At 41.0% G+C, this 21,348-nt stretch overlaps 1 protein-coding gene across 2 annotated transcripts in view; it reads right to left on the reverse strand.

Annotated features, from left to right (window-relative positions):
- The window catches only part of HEY2 (hes related family bHLH transcription factor with YRPW motif 2), a 44,084-nt gene extending 25,044 nt beyond the window's left edge, over positions 1–19,040 (reverse strand). The window contains exons 1-3 of one of the 2 annotated variants that reach the window (XM_077289433.1): positions 18,734–19,040; positions 13,621–13,699; positions 8,236–8,319 (exon numbers count right to left, since the gene is read on the reverse strand). In XM_077289433.1, the coding sequence (XP_077145548.1) occupies positions 8,236–8,319; positions 13,621–13,699; positions 18,734–18,930 (360 nt within the window). In that variant the 5' untranslated portion in view covers positions 18,931–19,040. The remainder of the gene's footprint in view (positions 1–8,235; positions 8,320–13,620; positions 13,700–18,733) is intronic. The other variant, XM_077289432.1, reaches the window with a different exon arrangement.
- Positions 19,041–21,348: the final 2,308 nt, after the last annotated feature.

Raw genomic sequence — 21,348 nt, forward strand, 5'->3', positions numbered from 1 at the left:
ATCCCATCTTTGGTTGAATCGTGTACTATGCAGGACAGGGCCGGCCCGAACGTATAGGCGAACTAGGCGGCCGCCTAGGGCGCCGACCCTAAGGGGGCGCCAGAGAAAAAATAGAAAAAATTATAAAAAATCTTTTCAAAAGGCAAAAGGTGTATGGAGCGGAGCTGAATGTGTATGCGGTGTACGGAGCGGAGCCGTGTGTATGAGGTGTACGGAGCAGAGTCATGTGTGTATGAGGTGTATGGAGCGGAGCTAAATGTGTACGAGGTGTACGGAGCGGAGCCGCGTGTGTACGAGGTGTATGGAGCGGAGCGCGTGTGTATGGCGTGCAGCCGCATGTGTAGGAGTAGCTATGTGTGGCCATTATACGGTATGAAGTATCATGTGCGGCCAATATACAGTATGGAGCATCATGTGTGGCCATTGTACAGTATGGAGCATCATGTGTGGCCATTATACAGTATGGAGCATCATGTGTGGCCATTATACAGTATGGAGCATCATGTGTGGCCATTATACAGTATGGAGCATCATGTGTGGCCATTATACAGTATGGAGCATCATGTGTGGCCATTATACAGTATGGAGCACTGTGTGGCCATATTTTTTTGTTTATAATTATTCTTTATGAAACAGTGTGATCAGCAGTGCTAAATGGGTGTGGTTGGGATGTGGATATGGGTGTGGCTAGTTATGAATGGGTGTGGTTATAGGCGTGGCCTAAAATCTGCCGCGGCGCGCGAAGCGCACCGCAAACTTTCTCCCTCTTTCCCATCTTCAGAAGTTGGGAGGTATGTTAAAAGTAGTAGGAGCGCAACAAAATAGTTTCGCCTAGGGCGCCGTAATCTCTCGGGCCGGCCCTGATGCAGGAGGACAATTTACGGTTGGACTGTATGCAGTGATCTTGTTAGGGACAAGTTGCAGAAAGAAGTTGCGCTCAGCAGGATGGCTGGACCTTTTATTTCTCCGCCGTGGACCATTCTGCGGGGTTCCCCCTTGAGAGTGGTTCCTAAAAAGGAGCCATTAAGTTTAGGCTAATACACCATTTGTCATATCAGACCCGTTTGTTGGTTACTGATGGTATAAGCCCATTGTTGGTATCGGTTTCCTATGTACATTTTGATAAGGCAGTTGAGTGGTTGTTTAGACTTGGACAAGAGTAGTTGATGACTAAAACGGATATTGAATCCGCATTCTGTTTGTTTCTGGTGCATTCATAGAGTTTCCATTTGCTAGGCTGTTTGTGGAATTATGGCTTTTATTTGGATTGTTGTTTGCCTATGGGTTGTTCGATTTCATGCACTTATTTTGAGAATTTTATATGATTCATTGAATGGGTAGTATGAAGAGTCCTGTTTGGATTCAGTTTTGCATTGCTTGGATGATTTGTTTTGTATTGGACCCCAATTTGTATGGCGCTGCTCAGTACTATAGAACAGCCGACCCAACATTTCATGAAAATACAGAGGGACCGTCAATGGTGTTTAAGTTTATGGGCATTGAGATTGACTCTGAAGCAGACAGGTTGTTGGATTTGAAGGTCACCGTACAGGAGGTCTTTCAGGACAAAAAGTGTTGACTGTACTAGATGAAAAGTCTGTTAGGTAAACTTATTTTTACTTGCAGAATTTTGCCCATGGGTAGGGTGTGGTTTTACACAGGATGGCATGAGCTACAGCGGGTGTTAAGCACCCTCAGGATTTTATTCAGTTGAATGGGGACCCATAAAGCGGATCTGAAGGTTTGAGCTGACTTCTTGCAATTGTATAATGGATAATCAATGTGGTGGGAGCCAGTGGTATCCAATGTGGACTTGGATTGGGTGGTTTTGGGGCCTACTTTGGTGGTCGTTGTTGTGTTGGTGAATGCCCATACATAAGGAGAGCTTCGTGTGAGATTAGGAACATGGCCCTGCTGGAAATGTTTCCTATTATGGTCTCACTTCCAGTGGCAACAGTTTTGAGGGCTGGCACCGGATGTAGAGCACCAAGAAACTGTTTGGCCTCATCGGTTGTGGGATCTGGTTTCGGTTCAGCTATGAAATTGGTTAGAAATTCAGTCTCGAATTTTACATCTTTGCATCAGTGGCAGACGCTTATGAATGCGCTAAGGGAGCAAGTCTGAGGGGTTGACAGGGTTTATATGTTACATTAAATGATTAGGAAAACATTTGAAGAGGGTTTGTCGTTCACTGTTTTTTCCCGCAGGATTGGCGTTTTTCTTTAAGTTAATGGGTTGGAAGGATGTTACGAAAGATTTCTTGGTTCATCAAGCGCAGAAAGCGTTTCTGAAGAGTCGGGTGATGAAGGATTGGCATCATCCAATATCTTTTTCGATTTTGAGTATGTTCTTAAGTTGACTTAAACGGGTGTGCAAATCGGAAGATAAATGTCGTTTGTTTGGGGCAGCTGTTGTCTTGGCGTTTTTCTGAGCTTTTCGAGTGGGTGAACTTTTAATTAAGAATGTGAAGTGTCATGGTGATTTATTATACAAGGATGTAGTCTGCAAGGCAGATGTGGTTCGGTGTCATTTAAGGAATTCAAGGACAGATCTTTTTGGTTAGGGATGCGTTGTTGAGCTTTGGGGAGTTCAAGGAATGGAAGAGTGGTTAGATAGGTCTTGTAATTTTTGTAAAAGGTTTTGGCCCTGGTTCTTTGTTAATGCATCAGAATGGGTCTGCACTGTCGGTTTATCAGTTTGTGAGTATATTTCGGTGTTGCTTGAATCAGTGTGGTTTAAATTGTGCAGATTTTGGGTCTTGTTTTCAGATCGGGGCTGCTACAGAAGCGGTACTTTGGGGTTTGGATATGCGTGCTCTGCACAAGATTGGCCACTGGGAGTCTGCTAGATATCGTTCCAATGTTAGACCTCACTTGTTGTGAGTTGTGATATTCATGGATGATATCTGTTCTTTAAATGTATGCGCTTCACCGATTCCATTAAGTTATGTAGTATCACACCTTTTTTCTGTATTTCAGGAACCAATCTTTTGATCTGGGTGTTACGACATTTTTATGTTAATTAGGGTGCCTTTCGAGCCAACATGAGGCTGGTTGGATGAAAATTTGGTTTTGCCAGAGAGGTTGTGTCAATTTGTTGGAACGAGGTTAGGGGTATGCTCTGGAGCCAGGTATTGCTCGAATTTTAATTTCATATTATTTTGGACAGACCACCTGATATTCTTGTGCTGCATGCGCGTGGGAATGATTTGGGTTCTAGGACTTCGAGGGATTTGATCCATTACATTAAGTATGATTACCTTAGGCTTTTGTCATCCCATCCGGGTCTGGTCTGACATTGTAGAGCACCTCACACGGAAAGGGTTGGTGGAAGGGATTGAAAAGGCAAACATTAAAGTCAAACTTGCGACGTTTGGTGGGGTGGTGGTATGGCATCATGAATTGGATGTCCCTTCTCTGAAGTTTTTTAGGTCAGATGGAGTTCATTTGGCACTAATGGAAGGTGTTCAGAAGTCTTTAGGTCTGTGGCGGGACTCGCATGCATAAGGAGTCATGCCTGCTCACTGTTGCGGAAAATGGGGGAGGGTCTTGGAAGGTGGATTGCACACAAGGACGGGGGAGAACCCAGTACAGGGACGGGTGACCCCCATGTAGTGCAAGGTCATTACTACAGTTATAAGTGGGTCCCTACTGAGCTTAGGTCTCTGCGGGAGTGGTGCGGCTGAGGCCGTTGTGGAGAAGCTGTTGTTAAGGGATCATTCCATAAAAGTCTCCTAACTCCAACGGTGGACAGTTTTGTGCATCATATATTACATTTCCATATTTTCAGGAAAAGTTCACAATAATTGTAATATTGTGTAATAGATAACTAAAGCTTATATAAGTGTATTCCTTGTGGTACCCTGCCACCGTGATACACTGTATCTGTGATACACTGCATGTCACGTGTAAAGAACCCCCTCTAGAGTACCTGCATTACCAGCAAAAAGTGGTTATGCTGCCTTTTAAAGGATTAAGGAAAAGACATTGAATGTAAGTCATGTACAGTGGCATTTAAACTTTGGGCATCCCTGGTCAAAATTTCTGTTACTGTGAACAATTAAGCAAGTTGAAGATTAAATTATCTCTAAAAGGCCTACAGTTAAAATTACACATTTCCTTTGTATTATAGGAAAAAAAAATATAATTTCATCTTTTACATTTTAAAATTACAAAAAAGAAAATAGGCCAATGCAAAAGTTTGGGCACTCTGCTTGGTTAGTACCTATAGTTGCACCCCCTTTTGCAAGTATAACAGGTTGTAAATGCTTTTTGCAGACAGCCAAGAATCTTTCAATTCTTATTTGAGGGATTTTTATCCATTCTTCCTTGATAAATTCTTCCAGTTCTGTGATTCCTGGATCGTCTTGCATGCACTGCAGATCTAGCCACAGATTTTCAATGACGTTCAGATCAGGTGACTGAGGGCCATTGTAAAAATTTCAGCTTGCACCTTTTGAGGTAGTCTATTGTGGATTTTTACATGGGTTTAGGATAATTATCCATTTGTAAAAGCCATATTCTTCTCAACTTCAGCTTTTTTCCAGATGGTGTTATGATTGCTTCAAGAATTTGTTGAAATTTCATTGAATCCATTCTTCCTTCTACCCGTGAAATGTTCCCCTTGCCATTGGCTGCAACATAACCACAAAGCATGATTGATCCACCCCCATGCTTAATGGTTGTCGAGATGTTCTTTTCCTGAAATTCTGTGCCCTTTTTTCTCCACACATACCTTTGATCATTGTGGCCAAAGAGTTCTATTTTAAACTCATTGGTCCACAGGACTTGTTTCGAAAATGCCTCAGGCTAGTTTAGATGTTCTTTTGCATGCTTATGATGCTTAATTTTATGGTCAGGAAGCAGTAGAGGTTTTCTTCTGATGACTCTTCCATGAAGGCCTTATTTGTGCAGATGTCTCAAAACAGTAGAACAATGTACCACAACTCCAGAGTCCGCTAAATCTTTCTGAAGGTCTTTTGCAGTCAAGCAGGGGTTCTGATTTGCCTCCCTAGCAATCCTACAAGCAGATCTAACTGAAATTCTACTTCGTCTTCCAGATTTTATCTTTACCTCCACTGTTCCTGTTAATTGATATTTCTTAACTACATTTCGAACTGAGGGCAACTTGAAAACACTTTGCTCTATTTATATAGCCTTCTCCTGCTTTTTCACCTCCACCATTTTCATACCAAGACTCTCCTGCCGCCATGAAACTAAGCATTATCAGTGACGTTCGTTTCAGCGGATGGTCCCTTGTCTGTCCCTACATTGTCTCCCCCCATGCACAGTCTCTCCCAGTGCCCTGTGTGATGAGTGCAGTGTTCGTTCTGTTGTCTATTTAGCTGAATAGTAATAAGCCGGCAGTAGAGCGGTGTCACTCAGGTGGCGTCGCTCATGCTTGTCAGGCATAGTGACACTGCTCTGATGTTGGCTTATTACTATTCATTTATGTCATTAGACAGAGCACTGGGGGAGTCTGCACACAGGGGAGACACTGCACAAGGGAGACACTCAGGCATAGAGCAGGGACCAGCCCCTGAAACAAGCGTCTTTGATGACATTTCATTTCAGGGTGTAAAACGTAGCAAGAGGAATGTTGGGATGTCGCAGCCTTCCCCGATGATGCTTTGTTTCGGGGCAGAAAAGGGAGCGACAGCAGTTTCAGCCAGCAGATGACAATTAATTTTAATATCCCATCATGCACTGGGATTTTCAAACGAATCGTCATGGGAAGTTTATTAAAGATTTATCAATTGAAATTTACTTGTGGGTTTAAGACTAACCCTTTAAACAACACATTGCTGAATCATTTCCAATTTGTGTTATTGTGGCTAATAAAGCCTCTGTGGATGCAAGATAATTGTTTAAGCAAAAAAAGGAACATGTAACAGATGGTCAGTTTCAATTCATGTACAAATTAAAGGGCGTTTACACTTTTAGGACCCCAATCACGCCAAGGTACTTAAAATATCAAACAGATCAGATACTTACCCTTCCTTTGTCCAATGCCAGCTCCCTGACCCTGCTTGGGTTTGGTGTTTTTACTATCCTAGTGAAGTCATGTCAACAGCACGCATCACCACAGTAGCCAATCATTTAGCTTAGTGGCTCTGCAGAGGCTGATGAAACGAGCCACCAAGTACAGTAATTAACTACAGTGGTGATGTGCGTTGTTGAAGTGACACGACCACTGAAGCCAAAACAAGATACAAGCAGCAGCAAGAGGCTGGCGCTTGACCTGGGAAGGGTAAATACCTGCTCTGTGTGTTATTTTAGGTAATTAGGAGCATTTGGGGTCCACTTTCCTGAAAGTGGAAAACCCCATAAATATAAGAGGTTGGAGGGAGATGAGTGACTGTAAAACACCTCTAACACTGCATAACTCGGGTAAGGATCAGTGCGTACCTCATAAAACAGATTTATCCACTATTTCTTCAACTATAACAAACTAAATTAGAGATTACATGTATAGGTGTAGTAGTATGTGACTATGCTTTATTTAGAGCCTTGGGTTATGGTTGTGGTTATAGACATATTGGCCAGTACATGTGGGCTTATGGTCAGAGTCTTTGAGGGCTCATGTATGAAAAATGTTCCATCTACATCAGACGTATGCTTTAACTAGAGTTCAACAAGACATGAAGAAGAAAGGCAAACCAGGCCATATACATTAGATTTCTGATGGGAGACATCATCACTTGCAGCTGGATTTACTGACAATCTAATGTTTGCCGGAACTGCTGGATAGGTCTCGAATATCTCCTGTCAGCAGAAACAGGGTCGTTGTGCCCCCAGACATAAGCGTCACTACAAGTGTCTGGCAGCTGTCTCCCTCCTCTAATAACATGCACATCTCAGCTATATAAAATTCTTCATAAATTATATTTTTGCTGTAACTTATTTGCTTTATGATTAAGTTTTTTTTTTATGTCAACTTTGACATAGCATCAAGTTGTATAATTCGATACTATATAATAATAGAAAATAAGTGTAAATTTCAAAATGTAATACAAATATAACTCTGTAAAGAAAAGAAAATAATAACGAACATATTTGGCAACTAACTCATAACTCTGTGCAGTTTAACATGCTAAGTATTCCCCAATCATCTCAAAGAAATCCCTTAGGTTTTGTACCAAGTGAATTAACATTTTAAATGTTATGTTTTAAATGTTATCTGAAAAACATAATAAAACGCAAAGATTTGGGTTCAACAATATCCCAAACATACTAAAAAGCAAATTAATAATTCTATATTTATTTCTTATCAGTCCTCCAAAACTGAAATATGAAAACTCAGAGACTTACAATTAATCCAAAGAAATCATCTGAAAACGCTCACATCTACACACAGGTAATGGGGTCTATTATTGGCTAAAATAAGACAACTGTAGCAAATAATATGCAAATATAAAGGAAAAAAAAATACGATACAAGACAAAAATTAAATAATTGCTATCACATAGTTTTTCCAACTGTAAAATCTGAAATTGCATATTACATCCCCTGTATTCACAATTATATGGCTAATAATATGGTTAATAATATGGTTTCCACGGTATAGAAACTATTGGCTGTTTTCTGTATGACACATATTTTCCTAATTAGGAATTGTGCCAGCTGCATTTTACAGGGGTCCGTGGTTTAGCTATACGACTATTTTTCATCCACATTTGGAATAATTAAAAATAGGGCTTTTTTTTTACAATTTTTTTTTACTATTCTATAGTTTTTACAGTATTATTTTAACTATTTTATGCCATTTATTCAGAGATTTATCTAGAAAATATGTATTGAGTTAAGTTTTTCTATCAATGATGTTTAGGAAGTCGGCGTAGAGCAAAATAAATATACATTTGTTTTTCTAGAAATGAATCTTAAATACTAAAACATCGTTCTGGAATACGATAATATAATATAAAATACAATCTCTCTTATGAAATGTGATAGTTTTTTTTCTGTCATAAAAAAACAGAATTATTTCTTGAGAGGAGCTGAGGCAACATGAACAATGTTATCCCTGAGGGAAAACAACAACCGGACTGGAAACATTTCTTTCCTACTTTCATGATCGGATTATGCTTTAATAGTTTTGCCACAACAAAGCATTTAATTGCGAAGCGCGCTCAGTGCCAGATAAGGCCACATGCAATATTATTTTAATGAGCCTAGAAGAGAACCAGCAAAATCAGATCAGAAGTGTAGTAAAAGGGAATCGTAGGAAACTACTCACTTGCTTTTCAAAAGCAGTCGGCACAAGCCGCCTTAATTCGGACAGGCTGTTATTGATGCGATCTCGTCTGCGTTTTTCTATAATCTACAAGAAGAAAAAAGATGTAAAAATAAGTACCATGCTATCTCATTATGGTACACGTATGTCTATGAGACCTCACATCTGGCAAAATTGTAACGTGGAATTTTAAGTAATACTGGCTACATAGGAGTGGAGAAATAAAGGGCCCAATTCATCATTTCCAGGTTTTTCTAAAGTCACTTTTTTTATTTTTCATTTTGTGGTATGCACTGAACTTTTTTTTTTACAAGAAATTCATAACAATGGCGCACAAAGTTTATGATTTTTAAAAACAAAGTAAAAAATAGTCTTTTTTTCTATCTTTAACCCCTTCATGACCTTGGGATTTTTCGTTTTTCCGTGTTCGTTTTTCACTCCCCTCCTTCCCAGAGCCATAACTTTTTTATTCTTCTGTCAATTTGGCCATTTGAGGGCTTATTTTTTGCGGTACGAGTTGTACTTTTGAACGACATCATTGGTTTTACCATGTCGTGTACTAGAAAACAAGAAAAAAATTCCAAGTGCGGTGAAATTGCAAAAAAAGTGCAATCCCACGCTTGTTTTTTGCTTGGCTTTTTTGCTAGGTTCACTAAATGCTAAAACTGACCTGCCATTATGATTCTCCAGGTCACTACGGGTTCATAGACACCTAACATGACTAGGTTATTTTTTACCTAAGTGGTGAAAAAAAATTCCAAACTTTGCTTAAAAAAAATAAAAAATTGCGCCATTTTCCGATACTTGTAGCGTCTCCATTTTTCATGATCTGGGGTCGGTTGAGGGCTTATTTTTTGCGTGCCGAACTGGCATTTTTAAGGATTCCAATTCGGTGCAGATACGTTCTTTTGATCGCCCGTTATTGCATTTTAATGCAATGTCACGGCGACCAAAAAAATGTAATTCTGGCGTTTCGATTTTTTTCTCGTTACGCCATTTAGCGATCAGGTTAATGCTTTTTTTTATTGATGGATCGGGCGATTCTGAACGTGGTGATACCAAATATGTGTAGGTTTGATTTTTTTTTATTGATTTATTTTGATTGGGGCGAAAGGGGGGTGATTTAAACTTTTATATTTTTTTCAAATTTTTTTTAACTTTTTTTTTTTTACTTTTGCCATGCTTCAATAGCCTCTATGGGAGGCTAGAAGCAGGCACAGCACGATCGCCTCTGCTACATAGCAGCGATCTGCTGTTCGCTGCTATGTAGTAGAAAATCAGGTGTGCTGTGAGCGCCGACCACAGGGGGGCGCTCACAGCTACCGGAGATCAGTAACCATAGAGGTCTCAAGGACCTCTATGGTTACAATGGGGAAGCATCGCCGACCTCCGATCATGTGACGGGGGTTGGCGATGCGCTCAAATCCGGCCGCCCGGCCGGATGCGGTAGTTAAATGCCGCTGTCTGCGTTTGACAGCGGCATTTAACTAGTTAATAGCAGCAGGTGAATCGCGATTTCACCCGCCGCTATTGTGGGCACATGTCAGCTGTTCAAAACAGCTGACATGTGCCGGCTTTGATGCGGGCTCACCGCGGAGCCCTGCATCAAAGCAGGGGAGCTGACCTCGGACGTACTATCCCGTCCGAGGTCAGTAAGGGGTTAACCATTTTTTAGTGTAAAATTACATGTGTTGCACAATGTCAGTAAAAATTGCTTACAAATTTCTGGTGTACATAGAATCACTCCAGAGGGGAGAATGGAATATATTTGTGACAAAATTTGTGACTGTGAAAAGTCACAAATAATGAATCAGACAAAAATATCTGGAAACCCTAATTCTGCCTTTGGTGGTGATGAAAAAAAAAACCAAGCAAACACATATAAAATACACATAAAAAAAGAGGAAATGCAAAGGTCAATTTGGTGCAAATAAAAAAAAAAAAAAAAGGCACAGAAGAACAAAAATTTGACGAAAAACAGGTGCAAATACAATAATTAATAAGTCCCAAAGAGTTCTTGGTATTCCTTAAGGTATTCTTCCATAAAATAAACGATTCTCTGGAAAAAGAGCTCTATACTTTTTTATTCTCAGAGTCATATGGAATCCAAAATCAAAACTTTCACATAAAGGAGGGTCAGTAAGGCTCCATTTAATTTTCTACATGCCATATTACAGTTCTCTAAGATTTGAATGTTGTACAAACCTGTAATAAATTCTTGAGTCCTTTTTCTTTACTATCTATTGCTTATTTTGGGTGAACAGAGTCAGCAGGGCTATACAGAGAGTGACACCATTTACGTCAGTCCCTGTGTGTATTAGGGCTCACAATTTAATTTTTCAGGTACACAAATACACTATGATCATGAGTAGTAGGAAATCCGAGAACCTGCAAAAACACTCAGAGAACATACGAAGTCCATGCAGATCTTGTCCTTGAGTAGGTTTGAAGCCCAGGACCACAATGTCGCAGTTTTGGGACTAACTCCCTAAAGTTATGTCTCTGGTAAAATCAGTGGCTGTGATTTCATTTTCTAAATTTACAATGTAAATTACCCATGGGATTAAAAACTAGGACAGACAAAATCAAATTGTGTTCTGATGGTCCCTGAATCACAATTTATTCATTATCTACAGGAGAGGTGACAAGATTGCTGTTGTCCCACCGATCATAAGAACAGGGGTCTCATGTCTCCAGTTTGAATTGTGCAGTGGTCGGACATGCTAAATGCAACTGTCTTCAAAAGTAAAAGTAAATGACAAGCAGAGCCACAGTGCCTGTTTTCCCACCGAAATCCTGCAAAATGAGCTCTAGACATAAATGCAACTTACACGCTTGGGCAGATGCAAGGTTCGGGCTATGCTGTGCAAATGGACAGATGACCTAACCAGCAGGATGGCTCTGCCAGTGGAGTTTTCAGTGTTATTCCAGCTATGGACTATTGGAATCCCTGTCAGTCGAAATTTTTGTTTTCATCCGAGTTCTGAAGAATTTCGGTAAAGTCGTCTGTATAACCTTACAAACAACAGGGCAGACAGTTTAAGATGCCAGGACAATTGCCTAAGGGCCACTTACAATTTCCCGTCAAACTTTTATGATCCAAACATATTGTACAGAGTATGTCCATTGTTATAATATTCCTAAAATATATAATATAACAAACCAATAAAATTCCTTTCGATTTTATCCGGCCATTGAGCTTTTATCAGCAGCGCACTGTATGACGCATCCTTCCTGCTCTTCATTTTCCCTGGGTTCATATGTGACCGGTGTTCTGCAGCAGCTGTAATATATGCTTGTCTCATGATATTGAATTGCAACCACACCAGGTGAGTGGTCTCACTTTTTTTTACTCTTCTGCATCATCGGATAAGATCCTATTGCGCTTTTCTGTCTCCTAGCTCATTCCTTTCCACTGCTATAATATAAGCACTCTAATGTACTATCAGGTCTGGTCATTTTCAGACCTGTGGAAAGGTTCCTTGGCTCATTGGCGCACACCAATTATTACTAAAATCAATAACTTTTGATCAGATCAAATAAAATTTGTTACAGTTATATGAAAAAGGTAGGCTGGCAGGTTTATGGGGCAGGCATATAGGCAATAAGTATGAAAATATTGAGAAATCCCACATTATTCTAGAGTGTTTATACACATACTTGTCTATAATACACAAATTCAGCTGTATGGACTATACAATCAGCACTGTGTCATCCAGGTTTGGGATGAAAGTCTGCAGTCACTCTATGTGACTATAGACTTCAGAATTCTATCAGCGAGCACACTGCTCGCTGTCAGGATTCTTGGGTTACAGCAGGCAAGAATGGGCCCTCACTCGACCACAAGTATGCAATTTGCATAAATTCGGCCACATTCCAGCTAGACATGAGCAGCCTTGCTCCATATAAGTGTACTGAGTGAGGCTAGTCAGTACGAGACATGTATGCAAATCATATACTTGTGATCACATGAACGCCTGCTCTCACGCCGACATTGGAGAATCCTGACAGCATGCGGTGCACGAGCGGTGAGGACTCACTAGTCTGCAGTCACATAGAGTGACTGCAGACTTTCATCCCAAATTGAACAAGCCCTTTAAATACTTGCATGGGATTTACAAATGTAAATTCAGCAGTCATTGTTGTGTTCATTTACTTATCCTCTCATAAGAAACAATATGAGAGATAACTATTAATACAAATAGGCCAATTTTCTGCAATAGTCTGCTACATAGCCAGCATCTACCTATATCAGCAGTGACCAGAGCTTGCTCTGATTGTTGCTGTTTACCTTTTAGATGCTGCTGTAAATCCCTGACAGCAGAATTTAAATGGCCTGCTTGATGTCACACACATTAGCTCCCATCCGATCCCCTGCGGCCTGACCGTAGTAACCTGATGGGTTACCCTGGCTGCTGAGGACCTGCTGAAGGACCTTGTGCCTGACATCTTAGTCCTCCTATCAAGCTCGTACGGACGTTTAACTTAATAAGAGACCCGCAAATGATCTCAAGTTCAAGTCTCTTAGGGAAATTTTAAAGATAAACATATTTGGTATTATTGTGTCTGCAAAAGTCCCATCTATTAGAATATAAAATATTTACTCCGCATATTAAATGCTGAAAATAAAAAAAAATATGAAGGAGCAAAATTGCTGTTTTTTAGCTGCTGCACTTTCATAAAAAATAAAGATACAGTAAAAAACATTCAAAATGTCTTATGTACGGTACTCTACAATGGTATGGATAAAAAATACAGTTCAGCTTCCAAAAAATAAGTCAGTATACAGCTCCATGGACGGAAAAATAAAAAAGTTATGGGTCTCAGAATATTACAAGACAAACCAATTTTTTCTTACAAATTTCTGAATTTCTTTTCACAACATAAATTGAAAAAACTTCATAAGTTTGGTAATTGCCATAATCGGAGACTTGGAGAATCGTATTGCCAGGTCACTTTTACTAAACAATGAACGATGTAAAAACAAAAACAAAGGCAGAATTCCATTTATTTAACGTTTCACCTCACTTGAAATTTTATTTCCCATTTTTCAGAACATCAAATAGTAAAATGAATATCATTCAAAACTACAACTCAACTAAAAACAACAACCCCTCATATGATGTGAACGGTATAATAAAAAGTTATGGCTCTTGGAAAAATAGGGAGTTTGGGGAATCGAAAGTGTTAAAATGAAAAACTCTCCAGGTATTTAAAGAGTTTAGCTATTATATTTAAGTAATTCAAGCCACTTGCATGAGTAATATCTGAAAATATGGCAGACATTATGCTACGCTGCTATCAGAAGTAATGTCCAGAAGTGAACTTTTCATAAAAGCTGCTCTAAAGGATCATTTCACAAAGTGATATGTAAAGTGAAAATCTTACCCCTCTCCGCTTCTTCCTGGCCATGATCTGTGATGATGTTGTCGGAGAATGTGATCGAATTATTGATCCACTGCTATGACTGAAAAAAAAAATGAAAAAGACAGGCACCACTGTCAGTCAGACTAAGTGACGCAAACCTATACATGTGTGCATTTTACACAATATATCTTTAGCCGAACTGAGATTGGCACAGCTTCTGGTGATGCCAAAAATGTCAGTTTTTGTGATTTACACAGGACTGCAGGTGAACCTAATGCATTATTTCATCTCAAAGATACACACGCTACACAGTTTATGTGGCTAAATGACAGTTTCACAATCTAGTAATCATCGATGTACCTGACCCTTGTGTTGGATACCTTTATTTACATAATCTAGTGATCCATCGCAAGTGTTAGCTACCACTATGGATTAGCTCTATTAATTACAAGTACAAATTCAGAGATATGACATTTCACACAGGAGACCGGTATTGTCTAGAAAGTCCAGAAACAATATATCAGTACCACCAAAGTAACAATGATTTCATTTATCGCTGGACTTTCTCATGAGCATGGCAAGACTTCAGGACCTAACAACAAATTAGCGTTTCCCTAGTGCAGAAAGAAATAAAAAATGGGCAGTGATCTCTACAATGACTATTCCTAAACATAAAACCACATCTGATCCCATAGAGAGTGATGCATAGAAATGACATAATTTTAGAAAATGGTAAAGTCTAAGGAGCTCTATGCCTGAAATAAGGAAACTGTAAGAAGATCGGAGACAAGAATGGCAAACCATCTAAAAGAGGTGCAGAACACAGAAGAGAAAGGTAATAGGCCCCATTTACACCTGCGTTAGCACCACAGGTCCCAGTATTTTCACTGCGCTGTTTTTTTCCTGGTAAAATAAAAGACCCGACAAACTTAATTCTAGTCAATGGTGCCACTCTGGCAATGTTTGCGCCCGTCAGATAATGTTCTGTTTCTTGCTCGAGTTTTCCGAGTCCTTACGCCGCCGGTAACAAACTAACCTTAAAAGGGTTAAGTACGATTTAGTAGGTAATGGATATATGGCTAATTGGGGGATGGCATGCCCAGAACAAATGGCCTATTACATGGGAGCTTTCCCTCTAGTCTGACTGACATAGATCACAGCGTAGTACGTCTTGAAATAATTAACACTTCCCGCCATACAAGAGGAGGTGACAGACTGAATTTCAATGTACGGCATATTGACTGTATCTCATTAGTAGAAGTAAACAATTGGCAAAAAAACAAAAAACAAAACCACAGAATATCTTAAAAACCTAAATAAAACAGCTGAAAAGTTGTCTGATTATTCGTCTTACGCGCAATATCTTAGAATGTATTTGTTCACATTTATTTATTTTGCAACTTGTAGAGAACAGGAAAAATGTAATCACTGCCGCAAATTTTTTTTCCCCAAAACTACACCCAAAAAATGAACTCGTCGTCAGGCGCATAGATAAAATGTATATGATTCTACACTTCACATACAGATTGTGCAAACTTATCATGTAGCTCCTTGTGGCCACATTGTTGCTAATAAGTTGTGATCACTTTGGTAAAGGACAGTTCAGAATGGTTCATTCTCAATGCGAAAGCACGGCCGCAGCTCTGCTACATCTGTATGATAAAACTAGGCATTACGCTAGGGATTCTTCTCAGCTTGGCTGGCCACGCAGCTATAGATGATGGAGGGATGTAAGTTTTACATATCTGTAATATATGGGAATGCATTTTATTATATGGTGGAAGATTCCTGCTTCACGTGGTCCTACTGAGCCATATGTAGACCTCCAAAGAATGTTATAGTGAAGGACATTTATATAGGTGAAAACTCCGGGGGTCTGGATCCTGCGACCGCTATGTGCACAAGAAAATGGTCATGTGAAACTGCCCGTGTTGGTAACTTTAAAAACTTTGCATTTATACTCAGGAAGCTCCCAGAATTTAATATTTCTATATTTTTGTCCAAGAATTTGCAGTATTAATACACATGACATATATGTGTGTGTGTGTGTGTGTAATAAATATATATAAATATATATATATATATATATATATATATATATATATATATATATATATATATATTATATACATACAGTATATCTATACATAGATATATATATGTACATATACTGTATGTTAATAATAATCGTTGACATGAATAGAGAAATTACCAATCAAACTAATAATTAAACCAGTAGTAGTAAATTATAATAATAGGAGGAGTAAGTACCCAAGTGTGGGACACAGGGAAGCGGTAGTGTAATATATATTTCTGATCACTGTGCTGAGTTCACATTGCAGAATTTTGACAAGATACATAGTGAATACAATATGAACTTATCCTCTTGCAGCTTGCACTGAAGGCCAACAGTTTAATCACTGTTTGGGACAACTGAAGGCTAGTTTTGGTGCCTGATGGCTATGGGCATGTTAGGCTCTGCTCAGTGCTCACACACACTTTTTTCAGCGTTTCTATACACTAGATGAACCTCGTGAGGGTAAAGGGTCTTTCAGAGCTTTTTCTACAACAGCTTTATGTAGCATTTTTAGTTCGGGACATTTAACAAACATTATTTCTTGCGTCTTTAATTGCGAAAAATAGCAGAAAAAATCCCATACTTAGAGGATCCTGGATATGGGAGAAAAAAACACTGCTATAACACATTATATGTGAATGCAGCCCGATCATGTAACGTCAGGAACTAAGAGTGTAAGCCATTATCTGTACACCAGAAAAGGGGCTAATTATACGTTTCCTGAATAATTCCTAATCATTTCTATTGTAGCTTCTGTAATCACAATGACCCGAGTGTCTCATATGCCCAACACAGGATCGGATCCCATCAGAGGAGCGCAGGGGAAACCTCCTCAAAAGACCTGCCTGAGACAGGATTCCCTGCTTTCCTCTCATGGGATCCGAGCCTGGTTTTGGCAAGAAACCCTGCGCACAGCTCACAAGCAGACGGTCATATGGCGGTGCTGGTTTCGCCTCATTCACACGGCAGTATTTAGCATCGACATTTAGAAGTCACAGCCACAAGATGCTGCACAACACCGAGGGGCGAATAGCTCCTTTATTGCTTTTTTTTCTCTCTGATACAAAATGATCAAAATATGTCAGTGTAAAAAGTGGCCATGCACAGGTGCCCTTCTGTCACACCAGGGTTACAGCAAGAACTAACTTACCATATGATGTAAGTGGAACATGGAAAATGAAAAACTCATGAGCGGCATTTAGTGACATTCTATGGAAGGATCATATCCTAAAATTATTTTTTAAATATACACAATCCCCAAATCACAGCAACATTTCATAACTAACTGGTTTTTTGGAATAATATAATAGGTCAGGTCCCAAAAGCACCAAATAAATTTGCTATCTATCTATCTATCTATCTATCTATCTATCTATCTATCTATCTATCTATCTATCCCATATCTATCTATCTATCCCATATCTATCTATCCCATATCTATCTATCTATCCCATGTCTATCTATCTATCCCATATCTATCTATCTATCTATCCCATATCTATCTATCTATCTATCCCATATCTATCTATCTATCCCATATCTATCTATCTATCTATCTATCCCATATCTATCTATCTATCCCATATCTATCTATCTATCCCATATCTATCTATCTATCCCATATCTATCTATCTATCCCATATCTATCTATCTATCCCATGTCTATCTATCTATCTATCTATCTATCTATCCCATATCTTTCATCTATCTATCTATCTATCTATCTATCTATCTATCTATCTATCTCATATCTTTCATCTATCTATCTATCTATCCCATATCTTTCATCTATCTATCTATCTATCTATCTATCTATCTATCTATCTATCTATCTATCTATCTATCCCATATCTATCTATCCCATATCTATCTATCCCATATCTATCTATCTATCCCATGTCTATCTATCTATCCCATATCTATCTATCTATCTATCCCATATCTATCTATCTATCTATCTATCCCATATCTATCTATCTATCTATCCCATATCTATCTATCTATCCCATATCTATCTATCTATCCCATATCTATCTATCTATCCCATATCTATCTATCTATCCCATATCTATCTATCTATCCCATATCTATCTATCTATCTATCTATCCATCCATCTATCTATCTATCTCATATCTATCTATCTATCCCATATCTATCTATCTATCTATCTATCTATCTATCATCTATCCCATATCTATCTATCTATCCCATATCTATCTATCTATCCCATGTCTATCTATCTATCTATCTATCTATCTATCTATCTATCCCATATCTTTCATCTATCTATCTATCTATCTATCTATCTATCTATCTCATATCTTTCATCTATCTATCTATCTATCCCATATCTTTCATCTATCTATCTATCTATCCCATATCTTTCATCTATCTATCTATCTATCTATCTGTATCAATCCCATATCTATCTCTTGTAAATCCTTCTATGTAACTATCTACCTAAATTCAAATTGAAAGAAAGTTTATTGGCAGGACCAAACACACATTAGATTTGCCAAAGCAGTAGGGAATAGGTGTAGGGACTGTATCTACATCCCTTCAATGTTTCAGCAATGATCAGATACATGAAAAGGATGTAAACTTGTCATTAAATGTCAGCACCAAACCGTTCTCTGCACACTATGCAGCATCTTAGCTCTGCTGCCTCATCTGCGCAGTAGAGATGTGACCACAGAACTTTATCATTTCCTCATAAATAAGTCATATTTCTGAATGTTATTTTATCATAAAGTAAAAAGAAAATCTGTAAATAACACATAAAACAACTAAATGCAACAATCTGGGTTTCTAAGTTGCCTCAGACTTGATCCATGCAGATGTAGCAGAGCTGAGATTTATTTCCACCCACTCATTGTGCCATAGTTACTGTAGGGTTTTACATGGGACTGCAATCTAGTATGCGGTCTGAGCTGGGTGATGTGTGATAAGGAGATATCTCGGCCACGTCCTGCACTGCTCCGTCTGCCCGTGGAGCACCCACGCGTGTCTGTGCGCAGAGCCTCCGCTCCCGAGTCCCCTCACTGCTGAGCACTCACCCGGAGTAGTTATTCTCACTGCCCACATCGATGGTCTCATCCAGGTCGCTGTCAGAGCTGCTGTCCTCGCACGGCCTCTTCATGGTCAGGGACCAGCGGGTGGGAATCCCGTATCCACAGGGAGGGCGGCACAGTCCGGCAGAGTCCAGCGCAGAGCGGTGCCCGGGTGTGGGGAGCAGCTGCCGGCCACTCCGCATCTAGCCGCCCGCTCTGCGCTGCTTTCCCACGCTTCAGCCTGTAGCTCCGCAGCAAGCACGCCCCCTGGCTGCCACTCCCACCCTGTCACCGGGCTCAGCACCGGCACACGCCTCCCCGCCACCCCCGTCACTGGCCACTGTGGAAGATGGCAGTGCCACGAAGAACAGGAATAATAATAACAATGTATTCTGATAGAATTCTATTTGTCATTTGTGTCTAATTATCTATTTGCCTGTTTATTTTTCTAATTATCATATAACTAATTATCTATTTATCTATATCTATCTATCTAGGAATAAAAAAATGGAAGGCAGCACTCCAGGCATAGCAAAAATATATATATATAAGTGGACTTTATTGAGCCCACATGGCGTGGCACCACACCATGTAGGTACAATAAAGTCCACTTATACATTTTTTGCCATGTCTGGAGTGCTGCCTTCCATTTTTTTTTATTCCAATATGTTTGGCAAGTATATGGATTAGTTGCCAGGAGGTCTGTGCACTCACTTGATTGCATATGCTGTTCCTTTTTTCCTATCTATCTGTCTATCTATCTATTATTTATCTGTATCTATCTATCCATGGGCGGACATACCGCCGGTTCAACCAGTGCAACAGCACCGGGGCCCGGAGGCTCCGGGGGGCCCCTGCATTAGGGGCACACAGCTGCATAGGTCCACCGCTCCAACAGGGGCGGTTCAACCAGTGCAACAGCACCGGGGCCCGGAGGCTCCGGGGGGCCCCTGCAGGCAGTGGCGGCGTTAGGGGCACGCAGCTGCATAGGTCCACCGCTCGAAAAGGGGCCCTCAGCTAGCGGCACATCACGCAGCCGCTATGGGGCCCCTGTTAGGCAGGGGGGCCCGCCTTCCACCAGCACCGACTCCCCCGCCGCATTGAACTATATTGGCGTCTGCCGGTACAGTTCAATGATGAAGGAGAGAGCGTCACCTGACACTCCCTCTCCCATCATTCCCCACTTTGCCTCTGACAATGCGAGTGCGTGATGACGTCATCGCGCACTCACTGTGTGCCAGGCAGTGCAGCAGCAGCTGCCGAGACAGGAGCAGGGAGCAGCGCGGGCACGAGGAGAGATGAGGAGTGTGGTTTTTTTTTTACTATAACAGTGAGTACTGGACTGTGGGGCCATTTTCTGAAAGGGGGGAGATGCAGGCTGTTGCATACTACGTGGCTGTGCTATATACTACATGGGCTGTGTTATATACTATGTGGGCTGTGTTATATGCTGCGTGGGCTGTGTTATATGCTACATGGCTATGCTACACAGGGCTGCCACTAGAAATTTCGGGGCCCCATACTGGCAAATTTTTCGGGGCCCCCTTGACACTCCGCCCAAGCTCCTCCCCAGCCCCGCCTCCACCCCTCGAACTGTCCACAGTCCCACCGCTCACACATTAAGGGTATGTTTCCACATTCAGGAAACGCTGCGTGTTTGACGCTGCATAGAGCCGCAGAGTCAAACACGCAGCGTCCAGATGTTACAGCATAGTGAGGGGATTTTATGAAATCCCATCTCCACTATGCGTGGTAACACGCATCCGGCGGCCCTGCGATTCCGGACATGCAGCGCGTCTTTTTAGATCGCAGCATGTCCGTTCACCTTGCGGCACCGCTGCGCCGCCGCAAGGTAAAACACAGGGCCCTATGTGTGGGGTGCGATGATGCCGGATGTGTGCAATGAACATGCAGCGCCCCAGAGTCCTGGTCGTTGCAGTACTGTGGCTCCGCCGCTAAGGGGGGCTATGGTACGTCTGATGGCACTGAAGGAGTTCATCTGACCAGGTATCACAGACACCAATACATTTCACAGTCTGGCCTCCAGGGGGAGCTAAGGGTACTATTCATTAGGCCACTCCTCACAGTCTGGTAAAACTGGGGGTCAGGCAGGAAGTTAGGGAGAAAGCTGACTGGGTTGGAACCAGGCAACACCTTGTGGCAGAGGGTGTTGTGGGGGAAGATTCGGTAGGGTCCCTGTCAGGGGTGGGATCCTGACAGAGGCCTGGCAACGAGAAAGAACGTCAACGGGACCGTGCCTGCTCAGGATAGCGGCGGTGCCCCAAGAAAGGATAAGAAGCGAGATTTATTGTGCTGAGTGAGAAACGAGATCAAAGCAAGAAGGAGAATACCAGTAGGAGTCGTGCTGTAAGATCAAGGCAACATCCTACTGAGGCGCAAACAACCGGCGGCCGGAACGCCGAGGAAGTACAGAGCTCTAAGCCATACTTCAAACCAACGGCAGGACAGTCAGTCACAGGCGGGCTGTCTCACCTAAATCACCTACGCAGACATAGGGGGCAACCTGTGGAGAGGGGCGACTCTAGGGTCCCGGAAGATCTCCGAGCCTACCCGTCATACGGGTGCGTCCCAACCGTAACATCAGGGAGGGACGGTGGATT

Source organism: Ranitomeya variabilis, chromosome 2 (genome assembly GCF_051348905.1).
Source record: "Ranitomeya variabilis isolate aRanVar5 chromosome 2, aRanVar5.hap1, whole genome shotgun sequence".
NCBI classification, from domain to species: domain Eukaryota; kingdom Metazoa; phylum Chordata; class Amphibia; order Anura; family Dendrobatidae; genus Ranitomeya; species Ranitomeya variabilis.